At 42.3% G+C, this 25,480-nt stretch overlaps 1 protein-coding gene across 2 annotated transcripts; it reads right to left on the bottom strand.

The window, feature by feature from the left end:
- Window positions 1–810: 810 nt before the first annotated feature.
- eea1 (early endosome antigen 1) lies at window positions 811–24,940 on the bottom strand. 2 transcript variants are annotated; one of them, XM_033634974.2, is made up of 30 exons: window positions 24,793–24,940; window positions 18,768–18,845; window positions 18,525–18,637; window positions 18,382–18,436; window positions 18,226–18,291; window positions 18,071–18,101; window positions 17,882–17,986; window positions 17,547–17,668; window positions 17,028–17,183; window positions 14,879–14,893; window positions 14,457–14,573; window positions 12,728–13,066; window positions 11,284–11,433; window positions 11,007–11,126; window positions 9,837–10,040; window positions 9,404–9,604; window positions 9,044–9,157; window positions 8,753–8,908; window positions 8,479–8,618; window positions 8,019–8,349; window positions 7,799–7,900; window positions 7,515–7,709; window positions 7,153–7,335; window positions 6,791–6,976; window positions 6,566–6,697; window positions 5,902–6,087; window positions 5,559–5,797; window positions 4,562–4,682; window positions 4,360–4,458; window positions 811–3,715 (listed from the first exon to the last, which is right to left on the bottom strand). In XM_033634974.2, exons 1-30 carry the CDS (start codon window positions 24,814–24,816, stop codon window positions 3,593–3,595), a joined length of 4,203 nt encoding a protein of 1,400 aa, XP_033490865.1. In that variant the 5' UTR covers window positions 24,817–24,940; the 3' UTR covers window positions 811–3,592. The 2 variants fall into 2 exon arrangements, with proteins under 2 accessions (XP_033490865.1, XP_033490866.1); XM_033634975.2 differs by lacking the exon at window positions 14,879–14,893.
- Window positions 24,941–25,480: the final 540 nt, after the last annotated feature.

The raw sequence follows: 25,480 nt of genomic DNA, 5'->3' as shown, positions 1-25,480 counted from the left end.
AACCAGGGTTGTATCATTAAGAAGTAAATGCAATGGCTATAGGTTAATGACACCATCTGTGCTTTGATTGGTTCCTTATAAGCCTTACATTCATTATGCAATTCTGTCTGCTACTGGGTGCAACCCTCTGGGAAAATGAAGGCTCAATTTACAGCTTGCAGGAAGTGCACCAACCATTGTGAAACCCAAACAGGAGGAGGGTAGTGCTTTTGTTTTCTGGTGAGGCACAGGTAGCTATTCTCACTTACTGAAGAGTATCAGTGTAAGGTCTTTGCAGTTTCTATCCCCAGTAGCAGAAATGGCGGAAACACTTTATATTAAGGTACTGGAATAATTGTTAATTAATACTTAATAAGCACAAATTAACAGTTAATGGGCACTTATAAGATGGTTTAAGATGCTTATTAACATTAATAAGACTATACAAGTGTTTATTACAGCATAACTGACAGTTATTTTGCATGTAGGAGCATTATAAGCACTTAATATAAACTTTGGTAACAGTTTATAAACCTATACCAAATATTAATAAGTCTACTTACATTGATTATAATTTATAAGGGTTAATTATAGAATAATAACCACATTTATTATTGGTTTATAAGACACTATACGACCCTATCAGATGAAATTAATAAGGTGTTTATTAACATTAATAAGATCTAATGAGTGTTAATAATAGTATACATTATTGGCTGACGATGGAACAACCAAAGTAACTGTGGGAACTGTGGTAGTTGCTCGGCTCTCGGAAACGGCTGTACGAGTCATTAGTCTTGTCTGTGAACAAAAACATTACACACAAGAAAATAGAAACATACTGTAGGTTTTATTTAGGTTTGTCATGATGATGCATTAGAAAATCAACAGGTGCATGTGAACATAAATTACATTGTTTCTCTCGTCCCTTCGGGTGAACTGAGTTCACCCAGACTGGTAATACATGGTGCGTGTCCCTGCTGACAGTGAGCAGTGACGTACAAGACGTTGGCCTAAGGCACACCTTCACAACCATCAAATATGATGACTCTAAACATGGAGAAAAACGTGTGAACCACAGGCCAGTAAAGTCATCATGCATGATAACTGACAGCAACACGAAGCAAGCCACAATTCAGTGTGTACAGACCTGTGGTGCCTTTTTTTGTCTTTAAAAAAACAAAACAAAACAAACAAACAAACAAAAAAAAAAAAAAAAACGAGTAAGACACTGATGAGTCCACACACAATTTCACTGTTGTTGTGTTTCTACATCCACAAGTGTTATATATTTCCTTTGTCTCTTTCATTACAAACATTTACAAAGATAATTATGACAGCCTTAGTAATAATGAGCAGTTAAGCACATCGGGGCTAGAAATGCTGAAGCTTGTATAAAGTTGGTGGTCCTACATTTGTGGCTGGGTTCTTACACGGACGAGCCCAGAATACAATAAGGTGCAAATCATCTCTCTGGTTTTTTAAGGGACTGTACAGCTTGATAGATAAATCACAAATCCTCGATCAAATGCAGGCAATGACAAAATATTTGTGATCTCTAAGGTTAAGAAATAGTGCTTTTCCTGTGCCAATCTGAGGTAGACATAACAAAACCAATGCAACACAAAAAGAGACAGGTGTTCTTGAGAGCTTGCGACTGAGATGGACGTTGTTTTTTGAGTGCACGAGCATTAAGAGCTAATTTGGTAAGCCAAAGTCTGAAACAAGCTGCTTGTTGCAAAGTGCCAAAACTGCCTGCATTGTCACCTGGCATACAGTGTTTCCGCCTGCTCCAGTCTTTAGACAATTGCACAGAAGATCTTACCGATATCTGTCAACACATGATAAATTATACAAAGCAGGAATGAACTTTTACAGTGTCCTCAGCTGCACACAGGTTGGATAGAGAACCGACAGCAACCGCGGCACCTGAAAGCAGCACCGGCACACACCTTGCCGGAGAGATACTGAGGTTCTGAGCAGCCAACGTTCATACGGTGCAACTTGGCAGACACACACAGCAGGCCTAAACACTAAAACACAGACTCTGTTACAGCAACATCACACACAGCCACAGTTATTGCTTCAAAGCAGAGCACACGCGCACGCACACACATCTCCAGCAGTAGTCAGTGCTGCTGAGCGCAGACAAGCAGCAGGAAAATAAAACTTAAAAAATAAACATGCAGGCACCTTCGATGACTGCATTAACAGTCTGCGGAAAGCACCACAATTTGCAAAAATAATATGAACACGCAAAGAGAAACGTGGCACAGCAAGACTGAATGTACATAAAAGCCTCTAAGGTCGTCATACATGCTGTGTTCAAGATAAAAATGTAGGACCCTGTGATTTAAAACTCAAACGCTTCCAAAGAGACGCTTAGAAAAATACTGAAATATGAAACAAGCTCAGGGTTTTCATCTCGGCTGTATTCCTGCTGCAGACATTCTTTGGTCATGGATTAGGCTGAATACATCAAATTCAACAAATACACAAACGTGCTGCCGCACAAAGGAAACATGCAGTAACTGACTGGGCGTCACGGCCTGTACAGAGAATCGCTGGTGCATAAATCGACTGATGGATTGGTTTCTTTAGGGCAGTCTTTCTTCTTACATTTGAAGATTTGCTGTGCTGTACCACACAACACAACGCTAACAGAAGGATCTGATGCTCTTAACTTATGTGAATTTAGAAAAAAATAATGCATGTACTTGAATTTAAAATCTCTACCTTACACTTTTATGAAATCCTGTCCACAAAACGTCACATCAAAACTTCAGCTAAGTGTTAGTTGCATTGTTTTGGGGCCAAATGAATCTGTCAAAGCACAAATAATAATTTCCTGAAAACAAATTTGAAATGTGTCTCTGGAAAACAAAAAACGACCTCAACACACTTTTCTATTCACGTCATTACACACATCAGACAGTAAAACGAAACCAATATCCAAAAATATTCTTGATGACTTGAGTCCTTCCTATAAAAATCTGTTCTTTTCTTAGTAAGTGATCAGATTGGTTCAGTTATACACAGAAAATATGTCACACTGGGTATTTACAAGTTTTCTTTTCTTCACAAAAGTTACCTGCATTAACCTTTGTAGGGCAGCAGTGATTTTCAACATCACCATTACAACATTAACATCCCCCACTCACACTGACCTTACACCTCCACACAGCTGATGCCAAACATCTTACGACACACACAGCAAACCACCTTGCACGTGCTAGTGATGCCAAACAACGATGGAGATGTGAACATAAACGTAAAGAGATGGATGGTGTTTAGTTCTCGCTGTCTCCGCTCTCTGGCAGTCCACAGGAGTAGCAAAGGCACAAAAACAGATACAGACAATCCCAACCAGTCCCACCCCCGATCCCATCGCGCTGCTCTGGCGTCTCCTCATTAAAACACTTCAGCTGTTTCCCTCCACGCCAGAGCCAGGAGTCACATGCAGGTGGGAGTCTTTGCACTGGGTCTGTCCTTAATAGTGCACATTAAATATGACAAAGACACATCTTCTTCTGCCCGCTGAAGGAGGAAGTGGAGGGGAAGGGGGGAAGCGGGGTGAGGGGGTTTAGGGGAGGTGAAGGGATGAGGGGGAAAATCAGCCTTGGAGCTCCTCAAAGCATGTCTCACACACCCGTACTGGCTTTTTAGAGGACGGTGTGAGGGCGTTCCTTGATGAACACTCTGCACAGAAGATGTTGCCGCAATGTCTGCAATGGTGCTGGATATTCACAGAGAAGGAGAGAGAGAGATGTTATGAAGACGCCAATTAAATGTGTGTCCTGTTTCCTGTAAGCATCAATCCCTAATGCCAAGGCCACACTGCCCACCTCCATCTGTGCATGAAAGCTACCTCACTCAACTGCAACAGCTTGCACGTGTGGTGTTCACACAGACGGCGTTGCTGCTGTGGCTGTGCTCCCTGCCAGCCCTGTCTCTACACTGACTTTTGAAAATGGCCATCAAAATTTAACAATAAAAGCCTTGTTTTAACTAATGACAGGATTCTGTCTACAGAAATGCTGCAGGGCTTTCAATGTGAAACTGAAACAAGAAGAGTTGAGTTAAAAACAAATATTTGTATACATTTTTTTTATGTCTTGAGATTTTCTACAGATAACAGACACTGAAACTGTAGCGAAGGTGCTATGATTATGTAAATATTACTATATAATAATAATCAATATTTTCACTGTCTGTCTTTGCTGTGAACCATGTGCATCCCACTAAAAAAATAGGCTAAACTCCACGAGTTGCAGCTGCGCTGCACTGCTCACACAGGCAGTGTGGCTGCTCAAATTTGTTATCATGGATGCCTACATAAAAAGAAAGCGTTTCCTTGACAGAAGACAACTTAATTCTTACCTTCCTGACAGTGACACTAAAGCCTTTCCCACAGGCCATGCAGTTCTGCACCTCATGATCCTCGGCCCACTTCCTGGTCAGACTCTGGGACTGCTTGATCTAAAAGCACCGATGCCAGGAGTCACAACCAAAACCATCTAAGATAAATTGTTGACAATTGTTGTCTTTAATTCCGACAAGACATCCGGTATTTATGACCGACCTGGAGCGACTGGTTCTCTCTGCCGAGCTCCTGCATGGCTGCCGTCGTGTCATCCAGCTTCCTCCTCAGCTCCACCACCTTGGCCTGCAGTTTCTCTATCTCGCCTTCACCCTTCACACACCTGAAACACAACCACACAGAGCACTGATTATTTGTGTGTACATTATAAATTAGTGGCTCAGGAGAATTTTCCCCCACCATGACTCTGGGCAGATGACAGCATCTATAAATGTGTTGTAGAAATGATAAGTAATTGTGCTATTTTTATCCCAAAGGATGCCTTTCTGCTTGGTCATTCTAATTTCCCTTTTTTCCCTGTGTGAGTGTGTCACTGTGGCACATGCAGCAGCTTATAATAAGCCTGATATATAATGAATTTCACAAGATAATTTTAATCTTCATTTGCCATGCACAAGGAAATGAAGTTATTAAAAAATGAGTGAAGTCAAAGTTGTAGGAGAGATGTGGGCAAAACTTCCCAGAAGAAATGTTCAGTAGCGCAGGGTGACTGATTAAGACATGACAGGTTATAATTTAGTCGGCCTTATAATGAAGAAGATTTCAATCAGTGTACAAACCATAATTAATTTCACATAGCCTAACTTTAGGACTGAAGGAAAGTGCTTGTTTTGAAGCGATGTGTTAGGTAGATTAGAGAGTCTCATTCTTAAAAAAGCTCAACGTAGAAAACCCTGGTGACCTCCTGTGAATCCTGCGGTTAATGTGCCGCCTGAAGAAGCATCTGTGCATCAAGTCTGACTATAAATTACCAACTCATCTTTTTCACTTCACCTTTAAGCAGCTAACTCAAGTCACCACCTCTGAATACAGCCACAAGAGCTATTTAAAGCCACTTCTCACTCTCGCTACTTTAACTTTACATAATTCAGTGAACTTAAAGGCCAATCAATAACATGCAAAACGCTTTTAATGTTTTTATGTAATTGTATAAAACAAAGAAACATTACTTGCAGGGTGGGACACAATATCAGCTCACCTCTCCAGAAGAGCCCGTCTCTCATCCTGGTTGTTCTGGACGGTGGCCTCCAGCACAGCGATCTCTCCTCTCAGCTCATCCGTCTGCTTCTCCAGTTCGCCGACTCTTCGTTGGCTGCCCTGCCACTCTCTCTTCAGCGTGGCCACGTTTTCATTCAGAGCCGTCACCTGCACACCCATCTTAGCTTCTGCCTCCTCCCCGCGCTTCACCTGCTCTTCTCTTGCTTTCTTCTCTGCCACCTTTGGGAGGAAGCATTGATCATGTCACCAAAAAGGATCGAAAGGGCGAGTGAAAGATATTTAATGCACTCAATCATTTGGTGGGATTTGGCTAGTGAGCATACCAACTGATCCTGGATATCCCTGGTATGTGCAAGGAGCTGCTCCTCTCTCTGAGTCCTGCTGTCCTTGGTGGCCTCGTGCTCCTTCTGCTCCTGCTCCAGGGTCTTCTGTGCAGCCTCCACCTGACCCTGCAGCTCCAGTTTCTGCTGGATCAACAGCTGTTTGGCTTCCCGCAACTCACCCAGCTCCTGAAAACCAACACATACCGTATGTAGCTCAATGCACAATATTTGGTTGTCAAAGGCACTTAAAGTGTCTCTAATAAAACAAGCAGTGGCTCATTTCACCCTAAACTTTAATAGGCTTGAGCAGGTTTGAGCTTAGGAAGTTATTGCTCTGACATCAGCTTTGGATCAATCTTAAGATGGCTTTGAAGAGCTGAAACATCCAATGTTCACTTCAAATTGTCGCCTTAAGCACACACAGTTTTAACTTTGAAGAATGTGGCTCTAATGAAGTGAAGTATTCCTGAGTTAAGCTGTTTATATAAGACACAAGCATGGGAAGGAGGTCATGAAAGCCAGTCAGCCAGCCAATATTCCCATCAAAATAAAGACAGTGACTACGTCTACATGCACAAAGTATCCCGGTTCTGCCTAATTCAGAAAATCCAAACATATTTCGAATAACAGTGGAAATATTAGCGTGGATGTGAATGTGAATGACCTTCTCGCCCTTCTCCGTCAGTGCTTTTAATTCAGAATTCAGTCGGGTGTTATTCTTTTCCAGGACACTCTTAGCTTTGTTCAGTTCCTCCACTTTACTCTTCTCCTTCTCCAGCTCCTCTTTTATGTGACCCTGGGTGAGTAAACACAATTTACAACATATAAACTTAATCACATCATGTCATTTAAATGTTCATGTCTATGTGGGTTGATCTGTTTGTCTGACCTGTTGTTTCTGTAGTTCCTTCAGGATTTTGTCTTGCTGTTGGAGCTTCTGGTCCCGTTTTGCCAGCTCCTGCTCCAACGAGCCGCGACCCTTCTGCAGATCCTGGATCTGAGCCTCTAAACCTGTCTGATGGGTGCGGTTAGCAGCCAGCTCTTCCTGAGCTAAGGTCAGCTTCTCCTCTGACACCTACAGACAGAAATTTCAGTCTGAAATTTAGTCCTGAATCACCAGCTTTGAATCAAATCTGTGAATTAGTTAAAAGTGATGCAGCATCACAGCTTCTAAATTAACATTTAATATAACCTCCTTGAACTGAACCATTATCACTCTCTACTCCTCCACCCCTTCCTGCATAAACCTACCTTCAGGTCTTGACGCAGGGCAGAGACCTCGGACTCTTTGCCGTAGAAGTCAGACTGAAGCTTAGTGAAGCTTTCCTGGCTTTGCTCCAAGGTCTTCTGCAGCTCTGTCATCCCACTCTTCTGAGAGGCCAGCTCCTGGCCAAGCCCCAACACCTGTGCCTTCAGCTTACTCTCCTCTTCCGTCTGGAGGTGAAAGTCAAATACACACATTCATAAACATTTGCATATAAACTATAAGGAGCACATAAATGACTTTAACACAACCCTGTGGAAAATAAAGTTAATATCGAAATACAGTTATTTGGTTAATTATGATGACAGTTTAAAGTATGCATGTAAGTGTATTTAAAAACGCTACTTGCCTTCTTGACATTAACTTCTTGTAACTCTGCCACTTGCCCCTTCAGTTTCTTCGTCTCCTCCTCAAACGACCCCTGGGCCGTCTTGAGTTGTGCCCGCAGCTTCTCCAGCTCCTTCTCTTTTTCCTTCAGTGCCCCCTGAGTCTTTGAGTGCTGCTGCTCCAGCGTGGTCAGCTGCGTTTTCAACTTGTTCTCTGCCTAAAATTTGTGGACACACAGCAGGTCTTTAGGTTCAAAGAAACATCCAAAACCATAATGCTTTCTCTTCATTTTTATCAGAAGCGTACCTCTCCTAGCTGCCCCAACTGCTCTTTAGATTCTTTCATTGCCTTGGTCATGGCCTCGTTATTCTTCAGAAGCTCCTGTCTGGCCTTCTCATTGGACTTTTCCTGAGGATTAACACAGATTAATGATGTGAATGTCCTGGTGATGTAATTAGGTGGCTATTTGTGACTCTTTGTTGTGAGAGAAATTTTCTCAAGTTGAAAAATGAAAAACATAACCTACCTTCTCTTCCATTGTTGACTTATGGTTCTTCCTCTCGGTGTCCAGTTGACTCCGACTCTCTTTCAGTGCCTTATTAGCCTTTCCTAGATTCTCCTGCAAAGAGGCAAGCTCCTTCTTTTGAGCCTCTTTCTCTTGTTGGGCCTTCTGTAAGTCTGCTGTCAGACTCTGAGCCTTTTTGTCCAGCTCTGCATGTTTAGTCTTTCCCTCCTGGGTCACGTTGTCCAGGTTCACCTTCAGAGCAGCTTTGTCCTGCTCACTGCGCTCCAGCTGCTGCTGAATGTCACTCAAATCAGCTGCTTTTTTCTTCAGTTCCTCCTGTAGTGTTGTAGCCCTTAACAGTGGAAAGCCGTTTATATTGTATTAGGATACAGAGAAACAAAAAACAATATAGCATCTGATTGTTCTATGACTAAAATACTGTCACATTTTAAAGATGATTCACCAGTATAGTTTATCTCACCCTGCTTTCTCCATTTCCAGTGAGCGCTGCAGCTCCTTGGCTTTCTGTTTGACCTGTGACCCCTCCTTCTGCAGCTTCTGCACTTCTTTCTGCACCTGGTCACGTGTGGTCTGCAACTCCCCAACCTGTGACTCCAGTTTCTGTTACATTAAAACACCACATACAACAGAAGATGTATGTATAGTGAGGAGACAAGAGACGGGAAAGTTTGAGGCACAAGTGACCTCTCTTTATGTCCAACATCAGGTACTGACAGTAAAGACTCAACACAAACCTTATTGAGCCCCTCCAGCTGCTCTGTACGCTGCTCTGAGGCCATTAGCTTGTCTTTGCATTCCTTTAGACTTGCGTCCAGCTGTGTGCACTGTTCCTGTCTCTCCTTGAGCCTTTGGGCCTGCTCCTCCACCTTCTTCTGAACTTTATTCAGCTCCTTTACAAGATGGTGGGAGGATACAAGAGTGACAAGTGAAGAAGGAGAAGGAAGAAAACAACACATATAAGTCAGAGAGTGACAAATATTTTCAAAGTGGTAGAACAGCATCAGTGGCACAAAGAAGATGCTAACCTGCTGCTTGTCCTGCAGTGCATGCTGAGCAGTCTCAAGGTTGTTTTCCAGGTTCGCCTTCTGTGCAGCCTTGGCTGCCTCTGCAGACAGCAGCATCTCTGTCTTTGCCTTCAGCTGAAGAGAAACAGACCCACAGAAACTCATTCTCATCAGTGTTTCTCCTACCTTTGTATTGGGGACCTATGCCCCACCTGACCATTAATGAATTGTGTTTTATAATGAATAAATACGTAAGATATTAAGAAATAAAACTGACTTTTAGGGTTGAAATAATGTCCTTTTGTCATGTGCAGTTCAAATGAACAACAATATCATGGTTATTAATTTCATTTTACACAGACATGCTTGTGAAGACCATACCTGAGCATCCAGCTGGGCTACTTTCTCCTTGCTGTCTGCGAGCTGGGCAGTGAGTTCAGTGACGGAGGTCTCCAGGGTTTGGGCTCGGTCCTGGGCTGAACGTACCAGGGTCTTCTGCTCCTGGACCTGCTCGTGTAGGTTATCCTGGGCTTGCTTGTTGCTCTCTGATTGGTTCTTCAGCTTGTCTGTCAACTGTGTGACCTGTAACACCCACATATACAGACAAGTTTAATAAGATCAAAAATGACAAATATTTCCCTGTTACTGTTAAATAGAACTGACTTTTCTATATGATGCTAGTTTCAGTGGCAGGTTTTAGTTGTGACAATACATTTATTAGCTATGTGAGGGGTGGCATGTGTCTTCAGTCACAGTACTTTTGTACTAACAAGAAGTGACTATAATATGATATGATATGTGTGTAGGCATTCACCTGTTCTTGTAGTGCATGGTTTTTCTCTTTTAGCTGGTTAAGCAAAGCCGTCTCTCCCTCCCCGGCCTGGATTTTGGCGCACAAGTCCTCTCTTTCAGTTTCTAGCTGGCTCACAATGTCCTTACTCTTCTGCAGCAGAGCCTCCAGATTCTGGATCTTCTGGTCCTTATCTCCAATCTGACGCAGCACCTGCTCCAGGTCATTCTGCAGCATGATGGCAGCACAACAGAAAGATTACACTGGGGTTTTTTTTGACAAAAATGGGTATTCGCCTGCAGTGCGCCGAGTAGGTGGAGTCTGCACACCATTTGACAGTTATCATAGTTGACGGATACCCTGGATCTGCCACTAAATTTCAGCTGTGAGAGTGGCATATACATCACCATGACCACATGGTCCATACAAACACAAACAAGTCAAGGGAGGTTGATAAGACTGAGAACTGATGAAAATCATATTGTGAACATAACTGTATATAAAGGCAATCGTTTGTCAACTAGGAAAGCTACCATGGCTTTTACCCTGTAGACCAACATTGTTGTTTGTTTTGTCAGCTGATAATTATGTGATTGCCACTGCTGGCAGACAGATTACACTCCATATAAACAGCTTTCCTGGCCCTCGCGGTTACATGTTAAGCGGCGCACCACCACACAGAAATGGAGCAGACCCAGTGCAAGTAAAAGCCAACTCGAGACTGACTCTCATTTGGCGTTTTGCCTCGCTATATTTGCGTTTTTTGGCCATCATGTCTCTTGGATGCCTGCTGCTTTTGGTCTGGCACCTGGTCTCTACCTATTTGTAAGGTCCCAGCCTCACCTGAGCACTTATGACCCTCTAGTGGGTCGTAAGTGATGATTGGGAGGGAAAACTTCTGTATAAGTCTACACATTGTTTTTTAAGGAATTCCTGCAGAGTATATCTTTAATATTAGAGGACACCTTTTTGAGCAAGCCAGCTCAGGCCAAAAGTCAAATGACGAAACTATCATCACAGTAGTATCACCTGACATCCCTGTTGCAACTCTGCTCTTTCGTCACGACTTTGTACAAGACTACATCATGCATTATTCTGAGTAGAAACTCTGGGTCATTTTTAAACTCACTGTACAGCGCAGCCTCTCCCCAGCCCCCAGAACTGATATCAGAGGGTTTGTCTTGTGAACAGTACCTGTGCTTCACGGAGTTTGCCGTTGGTGTTTTGCTGCAGTGCCTGCAGCTCCTGGTGCTGCTGCTTGGCTTTCTCCAGCTGGTGCTGCAAGTCTGTATTCTTACTGGCACTCTCCTTTAACTACAGAAGCAAAACACAGAAGCACAATTATTCTTTTGTATTTTAATCATAACCCTAAATGCATTGTTAACTTCATTTTGTGGATCTGTTTCTGTCTGCTCTTTCACATTACTCCAGTTCTCCTGTAGCGATAATTAGGGTTTCATCTGATGCCTACCTGTTCTTCTGCACGTGACAGTTTGAGCTGCAGGTCGGCTGCTTGCTGCTCACGGTCTTTCAGCTTCTCCCCAGACAGCTGCCTCTGTTCTTTGAGGCGGCCTTGCACCTCGCCGAGCTGCCTCTCTGCCTCCAGCAGTTTGGCGTGCAGCTAGGAAGAGCACAGAGAGAGGGGTGGTGATTAAGATGGAAGACACAAGATGACAACTTAAACAGCAAGAAATATAGCTGATACTTGGATAAGGAAAGTGGATGTCTAGAATCCTCTTTGACTTTGTTTTTTTTCAACACATCTTTATCTTTCTTTATATCCCGTGTTGTAGAATGTGCTTCCACTTTGTCCAAAAGAGATTTGTATGAGCCTCTGCCATTATTTTCTATTGATATATTTTTCCATGGTGACCTCTACACAGTGCCACATAGCATGATTCATGCAGAGGCCATAGTTACATAAACCAGTCCATATTCCATAATAGGTCTCTAACATATCGACTACCTGGTGGCCATAAGTTACAAAATGGAGGAAATCATAACTACATGTTTAAGAATTCCACAATTCAGTTTTGGCCTCAATAAATATTTGATACCATTAGAAAATCAGCTCTTGATACATGAGTCATATGATGCTAATCAGCCTACTACCACCTTAAAAACATATATTAAAGGATTTCTGTCTAAACAAGATACAGAAAACTTGTTCAAGCTGCATTTTCAGCAGCTTTGACTGTTCCAAGAGTCCTCAGTCCTTACTCACTCACTCATCTCACTTCACTGGCTTCCTGTGTGGCAAAGGATAGATTTTAAATCCTTCTGGGTGTTTATAAGCACTAAATAGCCTTGGGCCTTAATATATATCTGATTTAGGAGTATAATATGAAGCATCCAGATCCCTCAGGTCATCTGGGAGAGGGTTACTCAGCGTTTCCAGGATCGAAACCAAGCAAGGCAAAGCATCTTTTAGTTTCTATGCTCCTCACCAGTGGAACAAACTCCCTGAAAACCTGAGGTCTGCTAAAATGCTTAACTCTTTAAATTAGGGATTAAAACATTATTTTTCACTGTGGCTTTCCAATAAAGTAGACACATAACCTTTTATGTGTAAATATTTATTTGCTTGCTTTTGCTTGTTTTTATCTTCTTTAACGATATTATATTTTTCTCATTTATTTATTGTCTTTTAAATGCAAACCCAAATGAATACCTATGGGAGACTTTGGGGTGAGATGTTGCACAATGTGCTCACCGTCATCATCAACACACCAAAGGGGTGAGTGATTATCTTTTGGGAAAATAATTGCTCAACCTGTCAAAAGAGTTCAGGAGAATCTATCACAAGGCGCACTGAAGCTGTTCCAGAGGCTCATGGTGACCAAATATTAATACGCTTAATGTTGATTTATTCTTTTGATATTGTACTCTGTCTGATCTGTGTCCACCCTACTCACCTGACTGATCTCCGTCTGCTGCTGAGCACCCTGGCTGTCTTTTTCTTCCCTTTGTTGTTCCAACTGTTTCCTCTCAACCTTCAGCTCTGCGTGCTTCACCTCCAGCTCCGTAATCTCATTCTTCAACTTTGCCACCTCCTCGGTCTTCTCTCCAAGCTCCGTCTGGGCCTTCTGCAGGGAGGCCTCAGCCCCTGTGGCCCGAGCCTGGAGCTCTTGAACCTCTGATTCCCTCTCTCTCAGGCTGCTTTGGGCTCCTTTCCTGGCAGACTTCTCAGCTCCCAGACGCTCCTCCAGTTCCTGATACTCTTTCTCCTTACGTGCAAGCTTTTCAGACAGGCTCTGTGAGAACACGAGAGGACAACATGAGGCAGATTGCCCAGAAGTTTGGGAATTATGGGAGTGAGAGAAAAATAAAAGAGAAAACAAAACAATAGGGGGTAAAATCATTGTTTCCTGACTTTTTTCAAGGGAGCAGGGTCTTCTAAAAAAGAATAAAGATTGACAGGAATAGTCTGAGTCAATTATTACACCACACAGTACCATAAACCATTTGTATACTCTAAATTAAAGAAGCTGGCGTAATAGGCGCTACAACAAGGCACAAACACCCACAACTCATGCCATATAGACAATGGAAAAGAACAGTCAACTGTCAACAGGCAGGAGTACAGTGCGGTATGGCATTTCCAGGGGAAGCTTTACGACACAGGATTTGGAATATGTGATCAGCACTTGCCCCGGTGTAAGCTCTGGCAATAAACTTGGAAACATGGTGATAGAGAACGAAATGTTGTTAATAGTAGAGCAAGCTGCTAAGTAGGGAGTGTGACAGGGCACTTGGACTTCACAGACGTCAAATAAATGTTTGCAGGCCACCATAGCAGCTGGCCAACATTAGTAACCCTCTCCAGACACTTTCTGTTTTTTCCTCTCCTCTTTTGTTCATCCCTTCTCGTGGCCTTGTTGCTATCCTCCTCTTGTGGCATTGTCACAGCTCCCTGTTTGGTCTCTCTAATGCTGGAATCGCAGACCAATGAAAACCCCTGTTGGTTGTTCACCTGTCTGTTCTTAGTCCTGATCCTCTGTTGCTCACTTTCTGCTCCATCACTTTTGTCTCTATTCTCATGAGATACAAATCTGGATCAGGTCTCAGGGTATCCTGTTGCGAGCAGAAGCATGGGGTGGGGTCAACACACTGGATATCCAGTTCTGTAATCCCCCTCTTACCCGGAAACCTACTTGGCAGGGAGGGCATTGACATGCCTGGTGTGGGGAGGAAATAATCTCTGGCAGGAACCTTGGGCCTCCATTCCCCAGTTCCCATCGCACCAGTTACCTGTGATTGTATTTCATCCCAAGTGACAAAGCTGGCGTGGCAGAGATCCCCCCCTGCTGGTTTAATTATAGAGCTGCGTGTGATTTTGTATCAACATGTCTGGGTTGCCAAAGAGTGCCGGTGACAGCGGGGCTTTATGATGGAGCCTGATGCCAAGCAACAGAGGAAGGTTTACAGGAACTGAGATGACGTGCTCTGTACTTAAGGGGCAGCTGTCAAGGCCTATTAACATCACTAAAATAAAAGTAAATCCTGGTACTGCTGTTTAATGTGTGGCAGATGTCACAAGCAGACAGGTTTGTGCCTGCAGTAGTCTGCTGAGAGCGACAAAACAGCTATATAACTATAATAATTGTAGTTCTTGGTGTGTGTGTGTGTGTGTGTGTGTGGTACCTGGCTTTGCTGCTGCAAATTATTCAGATTGCTCTGCAGCTCATGGATCTGTTGTGTGTAGACAGCCGCTTCCTGTGGACCCTTCTCCAGCTCTGCTTTGAGTTGGGATATGGTCATCTGCAACACAACAGACACACATGTAACACTCTTTATGTAAACCACTGAGTACACATTAACAGATCTGAAGCACCACTGTGAAGGACTGACATAAAAGAAGAAAACAAAGCCAACATGGATTAGTAACAACGAGGACTCTGCGGCACAAAAACCCAACAAAAACATGAAGAGGTAACACGCAATGTTCAAAAATAAATAAATAAATAAATAAATGAATAGAAAAAGCACTTTTGTAAATCTTTTCAAACTTAGAGAAACTCAAAAAGATGAAACCAAGTTTGGGGCCAACTTGAAACATGTTTTACCTCCAGTTTACGAATCTTGAAGAAAGAGTGAGTGTTGTAGAGGGATACAGTATGTGAGAGGCAGAGGAGGAAGGGGAGGGAAAGAGAGACACAGACAAAGGTAAGTCACGATACAACAGTCAACAGCCAATGAATGCTATGTTAACTGTTGCCTCATGTTTTAGATGCAATCGCTGGCCGACCTGGAGACTGGCTGCTGACCACAAAAACTCCCACGTTTCATACTGTGCAACTTAAATGAATTACAACTACTGTTTCACACTACTTGCAGACTGAAACAAAGCCATTAGTCAATTATTATCCTCAGAGCAATTATATGATCAAAAACCAGACAGTTTTCAAATATACTGAGAATGTGGTTCCTCGGTTACATAAACATGAAAACTATCTTTTGAGATAATTTGCAGAGATGTGCAGAAAAAGAGGGTTAGGGCCTGGAGCCCCCTGTAAATGCTCCTCTCCTTCTGGGATAAAAAATGCAGGAGGTAAGGTTGAATTATTCACCAGGCATTAATTAGTGAGAATTAGGCACAAAGCCATCTGGTATGACATACCTACTGTACACTGGGACTATTTCATAAGTTATTTCAGAGCGATTATTGATCAAGAGTCAAGAATGAAGGGAGGTGTGGCATTTCTTGGAAACCATTTATGACACAGGACTTGGAATATGTAAACAGCGCTTGCCCTGGTGTAAACTCTGGCAGTAAATTTGGAAACATGGTGCTAACAAAGTGTAGAGTGTGCTGCTAACTAGGGAATGTAACAGGGCATTTGGACTTCACAGACGTTCAATAAACTTTTGCAGGCCACCACAACAGCTGGCTAATACTAAGAACCCTATTATGAATATGAATCTTACATATGCAAAGGTTCTGAGCAAACAGTTGAAATGGAAAGGGTGTCAAATTAGAGCAACTAAAGTACTCAACACTATCTAATCTTGTAGATAATTATGCAAACTGTGTGGGAATCAGTGTCCATGTTTTTATTGCATGCAACAAGTCCAGTTTAGGGTGGAAGAGTGGAAGATTGTGTTGCGAGACATTTTCAGGTTCGTACTTGTATTTTGGGTTCCCACTAGAATATGTTTACATGCCTTCGTAGTCACTAACACTTTATTTTCCTTATAGAGTCTGTGCTAGAACAACGTCATTCACTCTCTGTCTGAAACGCTCCATTTTAGCGCCTGTCCCTTTAAGGCCCCGTTCTGAAACAGCTTGGTCTGCTCTGATTGGTCAGTGTTTCTGGGTCTCTTGGATCTCAGCATTTTTGCAATGTCACTGCAGCTGGGGAATGACTATAACTGAGAAAAGCGTTGTGTGGCTATTGCTTAGTAGTGCATGCGTTGCTAGGGTACAGTGTTAACATCCTTCAGTGGCCTTGCTAATGTGTAGTTAATCATTTATCATCTGTGGCAACATTAATGTGGGGAATCAGAGACAAGGAAAAGGAAATTTCACTGCTATCGAGATACAAAGATTAATAGAGCTGTAAAGATGTGTCTGTGTTTGACTGACAGCAGCTGGCAAGTGCTGTCCACAGGTAACAGGAAAGGAGAGAAAAAGTAAACAAACTTGGCTGAAGTGTACAACTCATGGACGAACAGTATGCTGTTAGCATGTTGTTAGCAGTGGTATTAAAGAGTTAAGACGACACCAGCGTCTGAACAGACCAAAGTGCCATTTGCAGGTAAGCTCATAAGGTCCTGCTTCATGTGCTGCTGCTGACCAGCTAATTAGCTCACTCTCTAGATTGATGACTGACATTAGCAATGCACTTTTCATCAGTGAACGTTTGTTTGGTTGCTCATTCAGCAAGCCAAGGTGAAGAACAAGACGCGTTTTTGTGTTTGTAAGTTAGCTAGATAAAAGGAGGCTTTGGCAGGAAAGCTAACATTAGGTAGTTTGTGACTCATGTTGTGCATCAGGCTGCTGATTTATAGACATGGCAGAGATTTTGACTTTATGCCTGCTCCTGACTAGGTGTAAGATTTACACCAAGTCTTAGCAAGAAGGCTTAAGCCTAGATTTTGCAACCGGTGTAACTGTTAGGTCAGGCTTGGAATGCAAAGTTATGACCAGCTTAGCTTAAGACCAGGCTTTAGCTCTTTTGGTGCAACCAGTCCCACCAGTTTTGGTCCCCTCACCTCTGAGGTAGTGTAATTAGCCTGCAGTTGCTCGTAGTGGGTTTTGAGGCGTTCAGATTCATCCTCCCTCTCTCGAGTCATGTTGTCCATCAGTGTCTGGACCTGCACCAGCTCCTTCTGCAGTACCTCCACATCCTCCACTCCTGGTCGCTGCAGCTAGGGGGCAGAGCAGAGGCACTGTGTAAAAGCTGTGACAACGGAGCAGTAGACAGTGGTGACAACAGGCTTTTTCAAGATCAGTCAAAACTACTGTACATCCTTACGTAACAGCTGAAATGTTAGAGTGTAGATGGATGTCTCCTTAAAGCTCTAGAACTAAACTTACAGTTGTATGAAGCCTCTCTAAACTACTCTGAATCATGGCCGTATAGAAAAATGGATTTCATGATGTCCATTCAAAGTTATTCTTTTAAACGCCAAAGCACAACATTCATGAAAGGTCTACGCAAGGTACAAAGTATGTCTCAAGCCAAGTGAGAGGAGAATGAATCCCAAATGGAAACTTCATGTGTGTTGTACCAGTTCTGTTTGGAGCCTCTCGTTCTCCTGCTTCTCCTTCTGTAGCTGTTCGGTCAGTTTGCTCAGCCTCTGGTCAGCAGCCTCCCTTAGGCTCTTCTCCTCATCATAGCGGGACTTTATGTCTGTCAGATTCAACGATTCAAAAATATTTAATAATATCCAAATCAAAACAACACAAATACCTCACTTGTTCACGAGTTGAGGACAACTCTATCAGTACAAAATGAAGAACCAATGCCTTTTGTCCATAAAACCAAATGATGAAGAAGTACTTTAGTGTTAAACGATGCAGATCCACAGACACAGCCCTCCCAGTTTCCCAGCGCCACACTAACCTACTATCTCTGTGGCCAGCTGGGCAGCTTTCTGCTCAAACAGGTCTTTCATCTGCTTGATGTTGAACTTTTCTGTCTCTGCCTCGTTCAACTTCCTTTCAAGGGCTGAGGAAAGAGCACCACGTGTTAGTGATGGATGTTCGGTGGCTTCTTCTTCTTCTTCACTTATCTTAATATAAAGTCCCCTACCTGAATCCTCTGAGGTCACCTGTCCGTCATTCTGTGGAATGGAGGGAAAGAGAGAAACATGCACAGTAAGAGTAAGCATTGCCATTATGTTTTATAAAGCAGTGTTATGATCAGAAAGCCATCACAATATATGATAAATATCCTGAAGGAATTACTTGCTTCAGTTGTCCTTGGACTTTGTCTAACTCCTTCTTGAGCTCTTCAGAGAACCACTTTTCCTCCTAATCAGGTGAAACACACACACAGACACCAAATTAATTATTTGAATGAACCGACCATTTACACACCGCTGTTCGGTGCAGACACTATACCTTGAGTGAAGCGTGCAGGTCCTGAACCTCTTGCCGCAGCATTGTAAGGTCTTCCCTAAAAAGAAGAAAGAGCACATTCACAAAACACACAGAAACTGAATAAATATCACACTTAATGTAACGTTAATATTTCTATAACTCACCGAGTGGGGGCCATATGAGCGGGCAGGTCTCCGGTGTCATGGAACAGCTCATAGTGTTTGAACAGCTCCTCTGCAGAGTTGTGAGACTTCATGCACTGAGGGCAGATGAAGCCCTGAACACAGAAACACACCAGAAGAATTAACTACGTGATGATGCTTTCTTCAATTCTGCAGCTCTGCTTCCAGGGTAGATAAAAAGCTAGAAAATGTTGTTGATTAAGAAAAACAAAGCGTCCACGTTACCTCAGACGTCTGATCATGGTTAAGGTCTGTGCTGGGCTGCTCTGACTCTGCATTCTGGGAGCCTCCCTTCCCAGGAGTCTGAAGAGGAGAAAATATCAATCAATCAATCAATCAATCAATCAATTAATTTTATTCATAAAGCCCAATATCACAAATCACAATTTGCCTCACAGGGCTTTACAGCATACAACATCCCTCTGTCCTTATGACCCTCACCCCCTTTAACAGGGAAAAAAAACCGTAGAAACCTCAGGAAGAGCAACTGAGGAGGGATCGTGCAATAGATGTCGTACAGAACAGATCAGCATAATAAATTAACAGTAATCCGTATGACACAATGAGACACAGAGAGAGAGAGAGAGAGAGAGAGAGAGAGAGATGCAGGTAACGACAGTAACTTACAACAACATTATTGAAAGTAATAATATTATAGTTATAGTTCTGGCTACTGTGGTACAATATGTTGAAAGTATGTATTAATATCTGGCAGTATACATGTGTGACAATAGTCATATGTGTATAATAACAGTAGAAGTATGACTAATGACGGTAGCAGCAGCAGGAGGCATCTGATAGGACCACGGCAGCAGCACAACCACACACGTCACGCTGTCCAGGCACCGCTGCGATATGAGTTAATCTGAGAGACAGTGGAGCACAAAGGCTCCGGAGAAGAAGCCGAGTTAGTGACATCCAGAATGGCCGAGTTAGCAAGATGCAGTAATAGGATACGAGAGAGAGAGAGAGAGAGAGAGAGAGAGAGAGAGAGAGAGAGAGAGAGAAGGAGAGAAGGTGAGAAGGTGCCCGGTGTATTATAGGGGGGTCCTCCGGCAGACTAGGCCTACGTCAGCCTAACTAGGGGCTGGTACAGGGCAAGCCTGAGCCAGCCCTAACTATAAGCTTTATCAAAGAGGAAAGTCTTAAGTCTAGTCTTAAATGTGGAGACGGTGTCTGCCTCCCGGACCGTAACAGGAAGATGATTCCACAGGAGAGGAGCCTGATAGCTGAAGGTTCTGGCTCCTGATCTACTTTTGGAGACTTTAGGGACCACGAGTAACCCTGCATTCTCAGAGCACAGTGTTCTGGTGGGATAATATGGCACTATGAGCTCTCTAAGATATGACGGAGCTTGACCATTTAGAGTTTTATAAGTTAACAGTAGGATTTTAAATTCAATTCTGGATTTTACAGGGAGCCAGTGCAGAGAAGCTAAAACAGGAGAAATATGATCTTGTTTCTTAGTTCCTGTTAGTACACGTGCTGCTGCATTCTGAATTAGCTGGGGAGTTTTTAAAGACTTACTAGAGCTACCTGATAATAGAGAGTTACAGTAATCCAGCCTAGAGGTAACAAAAGCGTGGACCAATTTTTCTGCATCTTTTCAGGTCAGGATAGGCCTAATTTTCGCAATAAAATAGACCATATTAGTCTGAATGTATAAAAGCATGCACTCTGTACACATCTTTTAAACAACTAAATTGCCTGAGAGAAGCAGTAAGCAAAGGTAAGAAGAAGATTTGTGTCCTTTTTTTTTTTTTTTTTTTTTTTACACATTTTACTCACTAGATTCCAGAGGAGTTAGAATATTTCATAAACACCTCTGACTTTGATGCGTGTGCTCCTGACTTGCATTATTTGCATCTTGGTTAGTCTCGCCACCAGACAATCAGAGATCTCTGCCTTCTAGCGTCTAAAGCGTCTGACTTGTGAGTCTACATCTTGGTTGATGCTGGATCAAGTGAACATTATAATAATTCATTTGAGAGAAAAACATTGAGGCTTCCCAGGAAAAAGGGCGGGAGTCACGGCTCACATGACGCAAAACATCTATGCTGGGTGCGACCTATAAGCCTTAAACAAATGTTGTGTAAATGATTAGCTCTTCACTGGAATGTTGTTGTATTCTCCTCTTGAAAGCATGTGTATTTAAAACAGCTGTAACATGACTAACAACACTGCAGTATGTGACAACAGCTCCTCCAGCTTCTGCACAATGCCTATAAAGAGTATTTACTACCTTTGGACTTGTTCCAGGTTTCACCTGGACATGGGTCAACTTTTCCCAATTCTTCTTGCAAAATGCTAATCATGAGTGAGCTGCAATTTTCAAGTCCAGCCACAATTTCTCCATTGGATTGAGATCTGGACTCTGATTTGGCCACCCCCATTTCACTAACATTATTGTTTGGAAAATGCTAGATCTCTCTGTAATGTGCTGTGTTTATTTTTCCCTCCACTGTCACACCTATGCCTCCGGCAGTGTAGCATCCTGACAGCATGATGCCACCACCAACATGCTTTATTATAGGCAGGGCTGCCCATAAGGGGAAAAATAGGAGAAAGTTTTCCGGAGCCCAGCTATTGGTGGGGGGTGGGAGGTCATGGAGGCAAGCAATGATCATTTTGATCCTAAATATGCGAATTGATAATTTATTTTGAACCGAAATAATCACCAGAAGTTACTAAAGCAACCAAAAATAAACATTGTATTCAGTGTTGTATTAGTAAAATGTAGCCTGATTCATAATGAAACACCCTTTTTCTGAAAGTGGTATGAGTCATTTTTTTGGTATGCAACCGTTGCAAAAAAAACTACAGGCAGCCTGGCACAGGACATGGGAAATTTACTAATTTAAAAAAAAATATATATATGTGCATGTGTTTGATATGGTTAAAGCACAATGGGAAGGGCCCATTCACTGGACCTACTAGATCACGATACTGGAATTTCTAACTTCAATACAATACCTTTAAAAATACGAATATTCAATACCATTTACCATGGGGAAAAATCGATACTGAGGCCAATGTCGATTTTATGACTCAACATCAACAGAGTGAGAAAGCGCAGCTGGTACTTGTGTATCGATACTGTGGAAAATGAGTATTGAAACTGTTTCAAATATTCAGAATCAATAAATCAACATTTCTGACAACTCAAATGGGTATGGTGTGGGTCTGGTAATGTGCGGTGCTTGGCTTGGCACCAAACATTTAGTAGGACAGCTAAATGCTCCACTTAGATCTCATCAGACCAGAGAACCTTCTTTGTTTTTATTTCAGTCTCCCACAACTTCTGGTAAACCATTGCCCAGATATCATATGAGGGCTTTTCCCCCTACGGCCACAAAGCTGCGACCAGGCAAAAGTATGCCCAGTGCCTCCCATGTGTGTGTTAACAGGCCTCCAGTCTCCCTCACTTTTTCTCATAGATACAGTGCATTTAAGGACAGCTGACTGGGGAGATTTTTTTTACAAGGAAATCGACTAGCCAGTTATTAATCCTTCTAGATAACAACAAACCTAAACACAGGCGTCATCTCTCCCTGTTCAGCTTTGTGATTAGTAAACACTGTGTGACTTTAAATATGTTGCCTTTAGCTTATAGTACACATGCATTACTGCGACCCTCTAAATATTGACTGGTCTTCTCCACAGCTCGGGAAAGTAGACTGTAATAGGGTCACTACCAGTAAGCTCAGTCCACTGGCATGACGAGCAAATATGTAGTGGAAGGGCCACAGATGTTTCATTCACAAAAAGGGTTTGCTCAGGCTGGTGATAGTTTGCATGAATGAATCAGGTGAATACTTGGGTTGGTGTGTTAGGAGGGGCACGAGAAGCACTTTGAACAGAGTTATCTCAGCGCCTGTTGGACAGCAGACAAATAACACTTTGCAGGCAGGTCAAGCATTTGCATCATGGAACAACCTTTAACCCGACTCATAAAAAAGCACTACACTGACTTTACTGGAATAGAAATAATAATTAATTCAACACAGTTTCTGTGCATAAATTAGATTGTTTAGGGATTTATTATATTGTCTTGAAATATACAGACAGCGTGATTTTTGTCTACATAACACACCAACAGGCGAAGAGTTTAAAACCTGTTGAAAACTCCATCATCAGTGAACAAATTCTGATCAAAGGTGACAGAGTAGCTCCGACATGACACAGTTATAAAATTCATTGTAGTGCTTAAGGAGTGTTTACGCCCATAAACTGACAGACCATGTTACGGACAGCCTAATCCATGTCAGTGGTTTGCCAACTTATTTAAATTGAGGACAGATGTGTACAAAAGAACAGACCATCAAATTCAAAGGAGGCCCATAAGCACTGTCTTTCAGTGCCAAGGTGGCTAAAGCTGTGCAGTACTGCTTTGCCCAGCTGAGGCCTTTAAAGAACATCGAGTCATGTCTTTCTTCTGCAGATTTAGACAAGGTGATCCATGCTTTTATCCCCTCCAGACTTGACTATTGCAATGCACTTTACTCTGGCATCAGCAGGCAAAACATCCAAAGACTCCAACTCATATAAAACACTGCTGCCAGGCTTTTAACTCATGCTTAGAGTAGTGTTGCAGTGGCATACCTGTTTCAAGGTATACTGACATGTGAAAATGACGGCTGTCATACGTACCCTTGTCTAAATGCTCAACAGAGAATATTACCTTTATTTAAGTTGTTTTCAAAAGGGAGACTTTAAAACATACTTCCACTGGAAAAAATGTTTTCAAGTTTCAAAATGTTTGTTCAACCAAAATAGCCCTCCCATTATCATTCCTTTTAAAGGCATTCTGACTTATATTAATAACTCTGTAAAGTCGTGATACTGTAAACTGGGATATTTTCTTTGACGGTTATCATACCATGAAAATATCATACCCTTGCAACCCTAAATGAGAGAAGTGACCAGATCACACCAATCCTTGCTGCCCTTCACTGGTTACCTCTGAGTTTTAGAACTAATTTCCCTACGAGCCTGACCACTGCCACAAGGCTTTACTAATGGCTCCAAAAATTCAACTGAGGTTTTGCTTTCCAGGCCCCTCAGCTGTGAAATCTCCTGGCTGAGGATCTCAGGCAGAGAAACTTTTACTGTTTGGCCTTTTCTCAACTGCTGGTATTTATTGTTCCTTTTTATACTGTTGTCTGTCTTACACGTTTTTTTAGACTTATTATTGTTTATAATATAAAGCACTTTCTAGCTTTGTTTTGAAAGGCACTATATAAATAACGTTGTTTTTTTTATGAGATTGTTTCCTATAAGCCCTTAAACCTGTGTTGTCATCTATGGTGTTTCAATATTGACAAAATACCGCAAAGGTCGGCTGTAGGTTTATGTAAAGAGGTAACGGACTATAACAGTAGTTCTTAGGATATATGCTTGAACCGTTTGCAACAGCATCCCCAGATCCCGGTCTGGCAGTCCCTGACCTAAATGCATAATGAATTTAAGATGGATTTTCCGGGTAACAAGGCCAGGACTTCAAAGGGTACACAATGATGCAGTTAACGTTAGCAATGCCCTGTGGTAAATGTAGTCCTACGAAGAAGCTAGCTAAGTAGCTAATCTCTGTTACCCCCTATATGTGACTGCAGTGACAAGCTGGTAATTTGTCCCAATAATTATGTCACTATTATCATAAGTATAAGCTCAATTAATTAAAACGCATGTTTATTTAATCATGTTGCGGTCAGCCAGCTGACATAGGACTACACAAGTCAGTCTGTGGCTAACGTTAGCGTTAGCATGTGATGAGTGGACGATGAATTAACATTCTGCTATAACATAGCTAGCTAACGGAAACTATGGAAATATTATGAGTCCGTGACCAATTTCGCCAGCTAGCTAAGTTATTTCTTACTCGACTAACCCTGACAAGATGTACACGTTAAGTAATTAGTTTGCTAATACATTATACAGACAGGTACTAGCTTGCTAGCGTACATCCCTGTCAATCGAACCAAGTTAGCATTTGGTAGCTAGCTGTGTCAACCCCACACAAAGGAGCGCTTGATATGATCACTCGATGCGACGGTGTAGCTGTTTCTTTTTCCCATCGAGGAACTCCTGTTGAATTAAGCTAAAGACCCCGCCCAGCCACTACACGCTGTATTTTAAAACGCGCATCCCCACCATGAAAACAGACAAGGATAGGCCTGTGCCTCCCAAGGAAAACGACTCGGTTTAACCCAACAGAAGCGAAACGGTTGACTCTGTTGGAGCAGCAGCTTACCATTTGAAGTATCCGTCTGAGCATGGCCTCGCTGTGTTTGTCCCCACACAAAATCCAATCAGTTTTCCAAATGCAAAGTTTACGTCGCTGTACAAAGAACACCTGACCGAGCTCAGGCAGCAGCGGCGAATGGGCGGGTCAGGGAGAGGATGGTTAGACAGGACACACAGCCTGGCTACATTCAAGATTATAACAAGTGCTGCAACAATGTGCCAATGGGGATGATAAATAAATATTATTTTTTATTATTATATATCATTATATTCATATACAGCATCCCTGCACACAGCATATTCAGGTAACACAAATAGAAACATGTTTTATCAATGATATGAATGAATATTTGTCAATAAATGAGTCAATAAACTGACTTTATCACATAATTTGTGCTTTCTTTCTGCGGTATTGACAAAAAAAGTCTGGCACACTCAGCACTCACACTGACCATGACTTCCTGTCATAGTTTCCTGTACATGATGGAAAGGGGTATTTTCCTGTAAAACATAAATACATTCAATCAGTCAGTTCTAAGTTTCCTTCAACATCCTATCCTTAAAAACATAAAAGAATCTAACCACAAAAAAATAAGGACCTTGTTTTCCACAGTGTGTGTAAGTTGTTGCACTGCTTCCATTTGGTACTTTTGGATGTAGAGTGTCTAGAAACTAAACACATTTAGGCTACTATT

The sequence above is a fragment of the Epinephelus lanceolatus genome, chromosome 5, assembly GCF_041903045.1.
Source record: "Epinephelus lanceolatus isolate andai-2023 chromosome 5, ASM4190304v1, whole genome shotgun sequence".
Taxonomy (NCBI): Eukaryota; Metazoa; Chordata; class Actinopteri; order Perciformes; family Serranidae; genus Epinephelus; species Epinephelus lanceolatus.
Note: the sequence above shows the minus strand (reverse complement) of the source record. Positions and strands in the feature narration are given on the sequence as shown.